Source organism: Oncorhynchus keta, chromosome 1 (genome assembly GCF_023373465.1).
Source record: "Oncorhynchus keta strain PuntledgeMale-10-30-2019 chromosome 1, Oket_V2, whole genome shotgun sequence".
In the NCBI taxonomy this organism is placed as follows: Eukaryota; Metazoa; Chordata; class Actinopteri; order Salmoniformes; family Salmonidae; genus Oncorhynchus; species Oncorhynchus keta.
In genome coordinates, this window is record NC_068421.1 from 98436561 (window position 1) to 98450508 (window position 13948).

A 13948-nucleotide genomic window follows, 5' to 3' on the forward strand; every position below is an offset into this window, starting at 1 on the left:
CTGTCTAACTCTGTTATAGACCTGTCTAACTCTGTTATAGACCTGTCTAACTGTTATAGACCTGTCTAACTCTGTTACAGACCTGTCTAACTCCCTCTGTTATATACCTGTCTAACTCTGTTATAGACCTGTCTAACTCCCTCTGTTATATACCTGTCTAACTCCCTCTGTTATAGACCTGTCTAATTCTGTTATAGACCTGTCCAACTCTCTCTGTTATAGACCTGTCTAACTCCTCTGTTATAGACCTGTCTAACTCCCTCTGTTATAGACCTGTCTAACTCTGTTATAGACCTGTCTAACTCTGTTATAGACCTGTCTAACTCTGTTATAGACCTGTCTAACTCTGTTATAGACCTGTCTAACTCTGTTATAGACCTGTCTAACTCTCTCTGTTATAGACCTGTCTAACTCCCTCTGTTATAGACCTGTCTAACTCCCTCTGTTATAGACCTGTCTAACTGTTATAGACCTGTCTAACTCTGTTACAGACCTGTCTAACTCCCTCTGTTATATACCTGTCTAACTCTGTTATAGACCTGTCTAACTCCCTCTGTTATATACCTGTCTAACTCCCTCTGTTATAGACCTGTCTAATTCTGTTATAGACCTGTCTAACTCTCTCTGTTATAGACCTGTCTAACTCCCTCTGTTATAGACCTGTCTAACTCTGTTATAGACCTGTCTAACTCTGTTATAGACCTGTCTAACTCTGTTATAGACCTGTCTAACTCTGTTATAGACCTGTCTAACTCCCTCTGTTATAGACCTGTCTAACTCCCTCTGTTATAGACCTGTCTAACTCCCTCTGTTATAGACCTGTCTAACTCTGTTATAGACCTGTCTAACTCTGTTATAGACCTGTCTAACTCCCTCTGTTATAGACCTGTCTAACTCCCTCTGTTATAGACCTGTCTAACTCCCTCTGTTATAGACCTGTCTAACTCCCTCTGTTATAGACCTGTCTAACACTGTTATAGACCTGTCTAACTCTCTCTGTTATAGACCTGTCTAACTCTCTCTGTTATAGACCTGTCTAACTCCCTCTGTTATAGACCTGTCTAACTCCCTCTGTTATAGACCTGTCTAACTCCCTCTGTTATGGACCTGTCTAACTCCCTCTGTTATAGACCTGTCTAACTCCCTCTGTTATAGACCTGTCTAACTCTCTCTGTTATAGACCTGTCTAACTCCCTCTGTTATAGACCTGTCTAACTCCCTCTGTTATAGACCTGTCTAACTCCCTCTGTTATAGACCTGTCTAACTCTCTCTGTTATAGACCTGTCTAACTCTCTCTGTTATAGACCTGTCTAACTCTCTCTGTTATAGACCTGTCTAACTCCCTCTGTTATAGACCTGTCTAACTCCCTCTGTTATAGACCTGTCTAACTCTGTTATAGACCTGTCTAACTCCCTCTGTTATAGACCTGTCTAACTCTCTCTGTTATAGACCTGTCTAACTCTCTCTGTTATAGACCTGTCTAACTCCCTCTTTTATAGACCTGTCTAACTCCCTCTGTTATAGACCTGTCTAACTCTGTTATAGACCTGTCTAACTCCCTCTGTTATAGACCTGTCTAACTCTGTTATAGACCTGTCTAACTCTGTTATAGACCTGTCTAACTCTGTTATAGACCTGTCTAACTCCCTCTGTTATAGACCTGTCTAACTCTCTCTGTTATAGACCTGTCTAACTCCCTCTTTTATAGACCTGTCTAACTCCCTCTGTTATAGACCTGTCTAACTCTGTTATAGACCTGTCTAACTCCCTCTGTTATAGACCTGTCTAACTCTCTCTGTTATAGACCTGTCTAACTCCCTCTGTTATAGACCTGTCTAACTCTGTTATAGACCTGTCTAACTCCCTCTGTTATAAGACCTGTCTAACTCCCTCTGTTATAGACCTGTCTAACTCCCTCTGTTATAGACCTGTCTAACTCCCTCTGTTATAGACCTGTCTAACTCTGTTATAGACCTGTCTAACTCTCTCTGTTATAGACCTGTCTAACTCCCTCTGTTATAGACCTGTCTAACTCTCTCTGTTATAGACCTGTCTAACTCCCTCTGTTATAGACCTGTCTAACTCCCTCTGTTATAGACTTGTCTAACTCTGTTATAGACCTGTCTAACTCTGTTATAGACCTGTCTAACTCCCTCTGTTATAGACCTGTCTAACTCCCTCTGTTATAGACCTGTCTAACTCTGTTATAGACCTGTCTAACTCTGTTATAGACCTGTCTAACTCTGTTATAGACTTGTCTAACTCCCTCTGTTATAGACCTGTCTAACTCTGTTATAGACTTGTCTAACTCCCTCTGTTATAGACCTGTCTAACTCCCTCTGTTATAGACCTGTCTAACTCCCTCTGTTATAGACCTGTCTAACTCTGTTATAGACCTGTCTAACTCCCTCTGTTATAGACCTGTCTAACTCCCTCTGTTATAGACCTGTCTAACTCCCTCTGTTATAGACCTGTCTAACTCTCTCTGTTATAGACCTGTCTAACTCCCTCTGTTATAGACCTGTCTAACTCCCTCTGTTATAGACCTGTCTAACTCTGTTATAGACCTGTCTAACTCTGTTATAGACCTGTCTAACTCTCTCTGTTATAGACTTGTCTAACTCCCTCTGTTATAGACCTGTCTAACTCAGTTATAGACCTGTCTAACTCCCTCTGTTATAGACCTGTCTAACTCCCTCTGTTATAGACCTGTCTAACCCCCTCTGTTATAGACCTGTCTAACTCCCTCTGTTATAGACCTGTCTAACTCTGTTATAGACTTGTCTAACTCCCTCTGTTATAGACCTGTCTAACTCCCTCTGTTATAGACCTGTCTAACTCCCTCTGTTATAGACCTGTCTAACTCCCTCTGTTATAGACCTGTCTAACCCCCTCTGTTATAGACCTGTCTAACTCCCTCTGTTATAGACCTGTCTAACTGTTATAAACCTGTCTAACTCTCTCTGTTATAGACCTGTCTAACTCTTATAGACCTGTCTAACTCTCTCTGTTATAGACCTGTCTAACTCCCTCTGTTATAGACCTGTCTAACTCCCTCTGTTATAGACCTGTCTAACTCCCTCTGTTATAGACCTGTCTAACTCCCTCTGTTATAGACCTGTCTAACTCTGTTATAGACCTGTCTAACTCCCTCTGTTATAGACCTGTCTAACTCCCTCTGTTATAGACCTGTCTAACTCTCTCTGTTATAGACCTGTCTAACTCTCTCTGTTATAGACCTGTCTAACTCTGTTATAGACCTGTCTAACTCTGTTATAGACCTGTCTAACTCTCTCTGTTATAGACCTGTCTAACTCTCTCTGTTATAGACCTGTCTAACTCCCTCTGTTATAGACCTGTCTAACTCCCTCTGTTATAGACCTGTCTAACTCCCTCTGTTATAGACCTGTCTAACTCTGTTATAGACCTGTCTAACTCCCTCTGTTATAGACCTGTCTAACTCTGTTATAGACCTGTCTAACTCCCTCTGTTATAGACCTGTCTAACTCTGTTATAGACCTGTCTAACTCTGTTATAGACCTGTCTAACTCTGTTATAGACCTGTCTAACTCTGTTATAGACTTGTCTAACTCTGTTATAGACCTGTCTAACTCTGTTATAGACCTGTCTAACTCCTATTTATCTCAATGTAATATGTTAGGTACATTAAATATAAACTAAATCAGAATCATTTTTATTGATTGTTAATAGTTAATTATATGTTCATCAACAGGTCCAATATTTCTTCAAGATTTTGGATGGATAAACTATTTTTTTTTACACCACAAATACAAATATGCACATTCCATTTGTATGTATTTAAATGTAAATAAAAGACATTTTGACTGCAGGATACATTTCTCAATTTATTTGTCTTTAAGGTCATATACCCAGATTCAATTAAAATGACAAGAGCAGATGGACTACTGACAAGGGTCCAGATGTTCAACATTGATCACTTCTACACCAACTAAACCTCCTATTAAACAGGGTTGCATTGCTTATATTATAACGTTTTGACCAGTGACTTTGGTATCGGATTCATACATTTAAACTTTTTCCTGCAAAAAAAAAAGAAAAAAAAAATGTACAACTGCTTAAATATATAATTCTTCCAGCATGAAAATGGTTAAAACATTCTTTAGGAAGTTACACCGCGTCATGTGATGTCTCCAGCAACAACAAGAAAGAAGGTTGGTTTTAAAAGCACTGAGTTGCTGTCAGTGTTTCCATGAAGGAGGAAGGAAGAGTCTTCCCTGCCTGCTGATGGACACAGAACACAGCTAGTTGGAGACTACAGAGAGAAGAAGAGGAGGAGGAGGAGGAGGAGAAGCATCACAGAAAGAAGAAGAGGAGGAGGAGGAGGAGAATCATCACAGAGAGAAGAAGAGGAGGAGGAGGAGGAGGAGAATCATCACAGAGAGAAGAAGAGGAGAAGAGGGAGGAGGAGGAGAAGCATCACAGAGAGAAGAAGAGGAGGAGGAGGAGGAGAAGCATCACAGAGAGAAGAAGAGGAGGAGGAGGAGAAGCATCACAGAGAAAAGAAGAGGAGGAGGAGGAGGAGGAGGAGAAGCATCACAGAGAGAAGAAGAGGAGGAGGAGGAGGAGGAGAAGCATCACAGAGAAAAGAAGAGGAGGAGGAGGAGGAGGAGAAGCATCACAGAGAGAAGAAGAGGAGGAGGAGGAGGAGGAGAAGCATCACAGAGAGAAGAAGAGGAGGAGGAGGAGGAGGAGGAGAAGCATCACAGAGAAAAGAAGAGGAGGAGGAGGAGGAGGAGGAGGAGAATCATCACAGAGAAAAAGAGGAGGAGGAGGAGGAGGAGAATCATCACAGAGAAAAGAAGAGGAGGAGGAGGAGGAGGAGAATCATCACAGAGAAAAGAAGAGGAGGAGGAGGAGGAGGAGAAGCATCACAGAGAGAAGAAGAGGAGGAGGAGGAGAAGCATCACAGAGAAAAGAAGAGGAGGAGGAGGAGGAGGAGAAGCATCACAGAGAGAAGAAGAGGAGGAGGAGGAGGAGGAGAAGCATCACAGAGAAAAGAAGAGGAGGAGGAGGAGGAGGAGAAGCATCACAGAGAGAAGAAGAGGAGGAGGAGGAGGAGGAGAAGCATCACAGAGAAAAGAAGAGGAGGAGGAGGAGGAGGAGAATCATCACAGAGAGAAGAAGAGGAGGAGGAGGAGGAGAAGCATCACAGAGAGAAGAAGAGGAGGAGGAGGAGAAGCATCACAGAGAGAAGAAGAGGAGGAGGAGGAGAAGCATCACAGAGAGAAGAAGAGGAGGAGGAGGAGGAGGAGAAGCATCACAGAGAAAAGAAGAGGAGGAGGAGGAGGAGAAGCATCACAGAGGAGGAAAGAAGAGGAGGAGGAGGAGGAGGAGAAGCATCACAGAGAGAGAAGAAGAGGAGGAGGAGGAGGAGGAGGAGGAGAAGCATCACAGAGAGAAGAAGAGGAGGAGGAGGAGAAGCATCACAGAGAAAAGAGAAGAGGAGGAGGAGGAGGAGAAGCATCACAGAGAGAAGAAGAGGAGGAGGAGGAGGAGGAGAAGCATCACAGAGAGAAGAAGAGGAGGAGGAGGAGAAGCATCACAGAGAGAAGAAGAGGAGGAGGAGGAGAAGCATCACAGAGAGAAGAAGAGGAGGAGGAGGAGAAGCATCACAGAGAGAAGAAGAGGAGGAGGAGGAGAAGCATCACAGAGAAAAGAAGAGGAGGAGGAGGAGAAGCATCACAGAGAGAAGAAGAGGAGGAGGAGGAGGAGAAGCATCACAGAGAAAGAAGAGGAGGAGGAGGAGGAGGAGAAGCATCACAGAGAGAAGAAGAGGAGGAGGAGAAGCATCACAGTGAGAAGAAGAGGAGGAGGAGGAGGAGAAGCATCACAGTGAGAAGAAGAGGAGGAGGAGGAGGAGAAGCATCACAGTGAGAGAGGAGGAGAAGAGGAGGAGGAGAAGCATCACAGAGAAAAGAGAGGAGGAGGAGGAGGAGAAGCATCACAGAGAGAAGAAGGAGGAGGAGGAGGAAGCATCACAGAGAGAAGAAGAGGAGGAGGAGAAGCATCACAGAGAGAAGAAGAGGAGGAGGAGGAGGAGAAGCATCACAGAGAGAAGAAGAGGAGGAGAAGCATCACAGAGAAGAAGAGGAGGAGGAGGAGGAGGAGGAGGAGAAGCATCACAGAGAGAAGAAGAGGAGGAGGAGGAGAAGCATCACAGAGAGAAGAGGAGGAGGAGGAAGGAGAAGCATCACAGAGAGAAGAAGAGGAGGAGGAAGGAGAAGAAGAGGAGGAGGAAGGAGAAGTGTCAGAGAGAAGAAGAGGAGGAGGAAGGAGAAGAGGAGGAAGGAAGGAGAAGAAGAGGAGGAGGAAGGAGAAGTGTCAGAGAGAAGAGGAGGAGGAGGAAGGAGAAGAAGAGGAGGAGGAAGGAGAAGAAGAGGAGGAGGAAGGAGAAGAAGAGGAGGAGGAAGGAGAAGTGTCAGAGAGAAGAGGAGGAGGAGGAAGGAGAAGTGTCAGATCAGAGATCACTCACACTCAGACCTAGAGAGATCAGTCACACTCAGACCTAGAGAGATCACTCACACTCAGACCTAGAGAGAGATCACTCACACTCAGACCTAGAGAGAGATCACTCACACTCAGACCTAGAGAGAGATTAGAGCGTACCATGCCAGTCATTTCATTTAGTAAGAGTACATTAGCACACATTCACACACTCACATTTTAAAAAACGAACACATTTAACACACACACACACCTTGGACCACTAAAGGCTACTGACAATAGACTAGAGAAATTACAACATGGCTTGGAAAGGACCACTGTATACCACTAGTGTACTGGACACTCCAAACATATATAGAAACCACGTTAGGCAGAATACTTAGGGGGACAGACAGAAACACTGCTCGCTACATAACAGTAGTAGAATTGCTATTTACAGTAAAAGATGAATGTCCCATGGCTCATTTACAGTAGAATAAATATGTTGCTACTCTTCCTGTAAAGTACATTATAACCCTAGACATTATGCAGAAAAGCCAGTGTGATGTACATTATAACCCTAGACATTATGCAGAAAAGCGGGTGTAATGTACATTATAACCCTAGACATTATGCAGAAAAGCCAGTGTAATGTACATTATAACCCTAGACATTATGCAGAAAAGCTGGTGTAATGTACATTATAACCCTAGACATTATGCAGAAAAGCCAGTGTAATGTACATTATAACCCTACACATTATGCAGAAAAGCTGGTGTAATGTACATTATAACCCTAGACATTATGCAGAAAAGCCAGTGTAATGTACATTATAACCCTAGACATTATGCAGAAAAGCGGGTGTAATGTACATTATAACCCTAGACATTATGCAGAAAAGCGGGTGTAATGTACATTATAACCCTAGACATTATGCAGAAAAGCGGGTGTAATGTACATTATAACCCTAGACATTATGCAGAAAAGCGGGTGTAGTGTACATTATAAACCTAGACATTATGCAGAAAAGCGGGTGTAATGTACATTATAACCCTAGACATTATGCAGAAAAGCCGGTGTAATGTACATTATAACCCTAGACATTATGCAGAAAAGCGGGTGTAATGTACATTATAACCCTAGACATTATGCAGAAAAGCCGGACAGATTAACTGTAGGTCCCGTATATTCTGAAAGTTTGTTCCAAGACAAGTCATGTTTTAATTGAACTATTTTTCTTTATTTCTCTTAAATCAACTTGTTTTGAAATAGGGGCAGAGAAAAAGTGCTATTTTCATAGCTGAGGTCATGAATTGGTGATGGTGAACTTAACGTCAAAGCGTCCTTGGTAGCGATCTTTCTCGCTGTAGTCAATGTTCGCTCCGTACACTTTGCACTCGAGACGCAGCTCCTCGTTGAAGGTGAGGCTGGTAAACTGGATGGCCACCAGAGGCTGTAGGTAATTGGGGTGCAGCAGCTTGCCATAGTAGGGGTAGTACTGGAGGGGGAACCCCATGCCCATGCCGTAGTACTTGATCTCACCAATCTTGCTGGCATCCTCCTCTCTCTGTAGAGGATGACAGGATGGTATCTCAGTTAGTGGACTTTCCCAAAGGTAAAAACCACATACAGAGACCGAGCATAGCATTTATCCAGATAACTAAAGCTTCATGGTGTGGTTGCATCAGAAATGGCACCCTATACAGTGCACTACTTTTCACCAGTGCCCTATTGACCCTGGTCAAAAGTAGTGTACTATATAGGGAATAGGGTGCAATTTTGGATGCAGTATACTGTATATGTTCATGATGTGCTTCACAGTGCCATGTGTGGCGTACCTTGTTCTGACAGTGGATGGGGATAACGTTGGTCTGGACTCTGCTCTGGCCGGCTTCAGGGACAGAAGCACTGTTGGTTGGAGGCTGAAACAAAACCCAGACCAATCAGTATTATCATATTAACCTATCACAGACAGACCAATCAGCATTATCATATTAACCATTCACAGGCAGACCAATCAGCATTATCATATTAACCATTCACAGGCAGACCAAGCAGCATTATCATATTAACCTATCACAGACAGACCCAGCAGCATTATCATATTAACCTATCACAGACAGACCAAGCAGCATTATCATATTAACCTATCACAGACAGACCAATCAGCATTATCATATTAACATATCACAGGCAGACCAAGCAGCATTATCATATTAACCTATCACAGACAGACCAATCAGCATTATCATATTAACCTATCACAGACAGACCAATCAGCATTATCATATTAACCTATCACAGACAGACCAATCAGCATTATCATATTAACCTATCACAGACAGACCAATCAGCATTATCATATTAACCTATCACAGGCAGACCAAGCAGCATTATCATATTAACCTATCACAGACAGACCAATCAGCATTATCATATTAACCTATCACAGACAGACCAATCAGCATTATCATATTAACCTATCACAGACAGACCAAGCAGCATTATCATATTAACCTATCACAGACAGACCAATCAGCATTATCATATTAACCTATCACAGACAGACCAATCAGCATTATCATATTAACATATCACAGGCAGACCAAGCAGCATTATCATATTAACCTATCACAGACAGACCAAGCAGCATTATCATATTAACCTATCACAGACAGACCAAGCAGCATTATCATATTAACCTATCACAGACAGACCAAGCAGCATTATCATATTAAGAAACCTAAAATAAATAAATACATTTTCTGAGAGTTAGCTAATCAATGGTATTAACTAGATTAGCGTGGGGCAGGTGGACATACCCTTGGTCGGAAGTTGATGATCCTGTTGAGCTTGGCGATCAGACACGGTTTCCCATCCTTGAAGCCAAAGTTTTCGTCCTGACCATCCAGACCAGCACAGGGTCCCAGCCAGGTCCGCTTGAACCTGCAGGCCTTCCTCGCTCCAAGGTCACTCTCCAGCTCACCACGGTCCCTGTACGATTCAGGTAATTCTACAGGCACAGAGATACCAATTACATCAGTCACCTGAGCAGACAATATAGACCAGTAACTAAACCCTAACACGGTACATAAATACACCAGACACAGCGTAACTAAACTACTAGTGTCTACTAGTCTGTACTGGGGTCTACTAGTCTGTACTGGTGTCTACTAGTCTGTACTGGTGTCTACGGGTCTGTACTAGTGTCTACTAGTCTGTACTGGGGTCTACTAGTCTGTACTGGTGTCTACTAGTCTGTACTGGGGTCTACTAGTCTCTACTAGTGTCTACTAGTCTGTACTGGGGTCTACTAGTCTGTACTGGTGTCTACGGGTCTGTACTAGTGTCTACTAGTCTGTACTGGGGTCTACTAGTCTGTACTGGTGTCTACTAGTCTGTACTGGGGTCTACTAGTCTGAACTAGTGTCTACTAGTCTGTACTAGTTTCTACTAGTCTGTACTAGTTTCTACTAGTTTCTACTAGTCTGTACTAGTGTCTACTAGTCTGTACCAGTGTCTACTAATGTCTACTAGTTTCTACTAGTCTGTACTTGCCTCCACAGTCTTCGTACTTGTTCTGGTCGGTCTGCCTCTCCTCATCGTACATCTCCAGGAAGTCCTTGATGCTCTTGGTGTACTTCAGATACGTCTCCACATCGTTGACATTGTAAGAGATCTCAAACTTCTCAGAGCGTGGGGTGTGGGATAGACCTGTAGATAGACAACACACTGGGTCAGTATGGTTGATAGACCTGTAGATAGACAACACACTGGGTCAGTATGGATGATAGACCTGTAGATAGACAACACACTGGGTCAGTATGGATGATAGACCTGTAGATAGACAACACACTGGGTCAGTATGGATGATAGACCTGTAGATAGACAACACACTGGGTCAGTATGGATGATAGACCTGTAGATAGACAACACACTGGGTCAGTATGGATGATAGACAACACACTGGGTCAGTATGGATGATAGACCTGTAGATAGACAACACACTGGGTCAGTATGGATGATAGACCTGTAGATAGACAACACACTGGGTCAGTATGGATGATAGACAACACACTGGGTCAGTATGGATGATAGACAACATACTGGGTCAGTATGGATGATAGACAACACACTGGGTCAGTATGGATGATAGACCTGTAGATAGACAACACACTGGGTCAGTATGGATGATAGACCTGTAGATAGACAACACACTGGGTCAGTATGGATGATAGACCTGTAGATAGACAACATACTGGGTCAGTATGGATGATAGACAACACACTGGGTCAGTATGGATGATAGACCTGTAGATAGACAACACACTGGGTCAGTATGGATGATAGACCTGTAGATAGACAACACACTGGGTCAGTATGGATGATAGACAACACACTGGGTCAGTATGGATGATAGACCTGTAGATAGACAACACACTGGGTCAGTATGGATGATAGACCTGTAGATAGACAACACACTGGGTCAGTATGGATGATAGACCTGTAGATAGACAACACACTGGGTCAGTATGGATGATAGACCTGTAGATAGACAACATACTGGGTCAGTATGGATGATAGACAACACACTGGGTCAGTATGGATGATAGACCTGTAGATAGACAACACACTGGGTCAGTATGGATGATAGACAACACACTGGGTCAGTATGGATGATAGACAACACACTGGGTCAGTATGGATAATAGACAACACACTGGGTCAGTATGGATGATAGACAACACACTGGGTCAGTATGGATGATAGACAACACACTTGGTCAGTATGGATGATAGACAACACACTGGGTCAGTATGGATGATAGACCTGTAGATAGACAGCACACTGGGTCAGTATGGATGATAGACCTGTAGATAGACAACATACTGGGTCAGTATGGATGATAGACCTGTAGATAGACAACACACTGGGTCAGTATGGATGATAGACAACACACTGGGTCAGTATGGATGATAGACACTGGGTCAGTATGGATGATAGACACTGTCAGTATGGATGATAGACAACACACTGGGTCAGTATGGATGATAGACCTGTAGATAGACAACACACTGGGTCAGTATGGATGATGTAGATAGACAACACACTGGGTCAGTATGGATGATAGACAACACACTGGGTCAGTATGGATGATAGACAACACACTGGGTCAGTATGGATGATAGACCTGTAGATAGACAACACACTGGGTCAGTATGGATGATAGACCTGTAGATAGACAACACACTGGGTCAGTATGGATGATAGACAACACACTGGGTCAGTATGGATGATAGACCTGTAGATAGACAACACACTGGGTCAGTATGGATGATAGACAACACACTGGGTCAGTATGGATGATAGACCTGTAGATAGACAACACACTGGGTCAGTATCATGGATTTGAGATTTAAAAAAAAAATATATATATATATATATACTGTATCTGAAGCGACAGTACAAAATGTCATATTTTATTTTAGGGTATTTTTATACATACAATTGAAGTCGGAAGTTTACATACACTTAAGTTGGAGACATTATAACTCGTTTTTCAACCACTCCACCAATGTCTTGTTAACAAACTATAGTTTTGGCAAGTGGGTTAGGACATCTACTTTGAGCATGACACAAGTCATTTTTCCAACAATTGTTTACAGACAGATTATTTCAACTTGTAATTCACTGTATCACAATTCCAGTGGGTCAGAAGTTTACATAAACTAAGTTGACTGTGCCTTTAAACAGCTTGGAAAATTCCAGAAAACGATACCATGGGACCAAGGTACCATGTTCATCTGTACAAACAACAGTACGTAAGTATAAACACCATGGGACCACACAGCCGCCATAACGCTCAGGAAGGAGACGCGTTCTGTCTCCTAGAGATGAACGTAATTTGGTGCGAAAAGTGCAAATCAATCCCAGAACAGCAAAGGACCTTGTGAAGATGCTGGATGAAACAGGTACAAAAGTATCTATATCCACAGTAAAACGAGTCCTATATCAACATAACCTGAAAGGCCGCTCAGCAAGGAAGAAGCCACTGGTCCAAACCGCCATAAAAAAGCCAGACTACGATTTGCAACTGCACATGGGGACACAGATCACACTTTTTGGAGAAATGTCCTCTGGTCTGATGAAACAAAAATAGAACTGATTGGCCATAATGACCATTGTTATGTTTGGAGGAAAAAGGGGAGGCTTGCAAGCCGAAGAACAACATCCCAACCGTGAAGCACGGGGGTAGCAGCATCATGTTGTGGGGGTGCTTTGCTGCAGGAGGGACTGGTGCACTTCACAAAATAGATGGCATCATGAGGGAGGGACAATTATGTGGATATTTTGAAGCAACATCACAAGACATCAGTCAGGAAGTTAAAGCTTGGTAGCAAATGGGTCTTCCAAATGGACAATGACCCCAAGCATACTTCCAAAGTTGTGGCAAAATAGCTTAAGGAAAACAAAGTCAAGGTATCGGAGTGGCCATCACAAAGCCCTGACCTCAATCCTTAGAAAATGTGTGGGCAGAACTGAAAAAGTGTGTGCGAGCAAGTAGGCCTACAAACCTGACTCAGTCACACCAGTTCTATCAGGAGGAATGGGCCAAAATTATTGTGGGAAGCTTGTGGAAGGCTACCCGAAACGTTTGACCCAAGTTAAACAATTTAAAGGCAATGCTACCAAATACTAATTGAGTGTATGTAAACTTCTGACCCGCTGGGAATGTGATGAAAGAATGTGATGAAAGAAATAAAAGCTGAAATAAATCATTCTCTCTACAATTATTCTGACATTTCACATTCTTAAAATAAAGTGGTGATCCTAACTGACCTAAGACGGGGAATTTTCACTAGGATTAAATGTCAGGAATTGTGAAAACTGAGTTGAAATCTATTTGCCGAAGGTGTATGTAAACTTCAGACTTCAACTGTATCTGTTTTACTGTTTAGAAATGAAAGCACTTTGTCACCATTTTTCGTTTGTGATATATAGCGAATGTGCCCAATTTGGTAATGTCACGTTCGCTCTAGGCAACAAGCTGGCAGATACCGTGTGGGCAAAGCCTACATGATGATATTATAATGGACAAAAGAGCCAGGTTATTTTAATGTGTCCAACGACAGCCCAGCATGGATCATCGTGTCATCAGAATAAGAACCCGGATATTTATTGGAGCGTCAAGCTCGTCACCGTGCTCTTTCACCACATCGTAACTTATTTCATCTGAAGCCTTAAAATAATCCGAAACACAGCCAAAACAAACAGCAATTGCATCCAAGAAGTTTGTAGAGTCAAATCAAATCCAAATTAATTAGTCAAATGTGCCGAAACAACTGGCTAGACTTTACTGTGAAAAGCCCTTCCCAACAACGCAGAGTAAAAACAGAACCACAACAGGAATAAAATCAAATACACAAGAATGGAGCTATATACAGGAAGTACCAGATCAATGTGGAGCTATATACAGGAAGT

At 42.7% G+C, this 13948-nt stretch overlaps 1 protein-coding gene and 1 long non-coding RNA gene across 5 annotated transcripts in view; both read right to left on the reverse strand.

Annotated features, from left to right (window-relative positions):
• Positions 1-6550: 6550 nt before the first annotated feature.
• Positions 6551-13948, reverse strand: part of LOC127908871 (sodium/potassium-transporting ATPase subunit beta-233-like) — a 24092-nt gene continuing 16694 nt past the window's right edge. The window contains exons 3-7 of the mRNA XM_052468688.1: positions 10026-10181; positions 9290-9480; positions 8306-8389; positions 7478-8034; positions 6551-7434 (exon numbers count right to left, since the gene is read on the reverse strand). Coding sequence (XP_052324648.1) covers positions 7774-8034; positions 8306-8389; positions 9290-9480; positions 10026-10181 — 692 coding nt within the window. The 3' untranslated portion in view covers positions 6551-7434; positions 7478-7773. The remainder of the gene's footprint in view (positions 7435-7477; positions 8035-8305; positions 8390-9289; positions 9481-10025; positions 10182-13948) is intronic.
• On the reverse strand, positions 8413-9283 carry LOC127908872 (uncharacterized). Of its 4 annotated transcripts, none has more exons than XR_008068872.1 (3): positions 9096-9283; positions 8874-9021; positions 8413-8836 (listed from the first exon to the last, which is right to left on the reverse strand). It is a non-coding gene; the product is annotated as an uncharacterized LOC127908872 (long non-coding RNA). The 4 variants fall into 4 exon arrangements; XR_008068884.1 differs by having other exon boundaries at positions 8874-8984; positions 9022-9283; XR_008068865.1 differs by having other exon boundaries at positions 8874-8947; positions 8985-9283.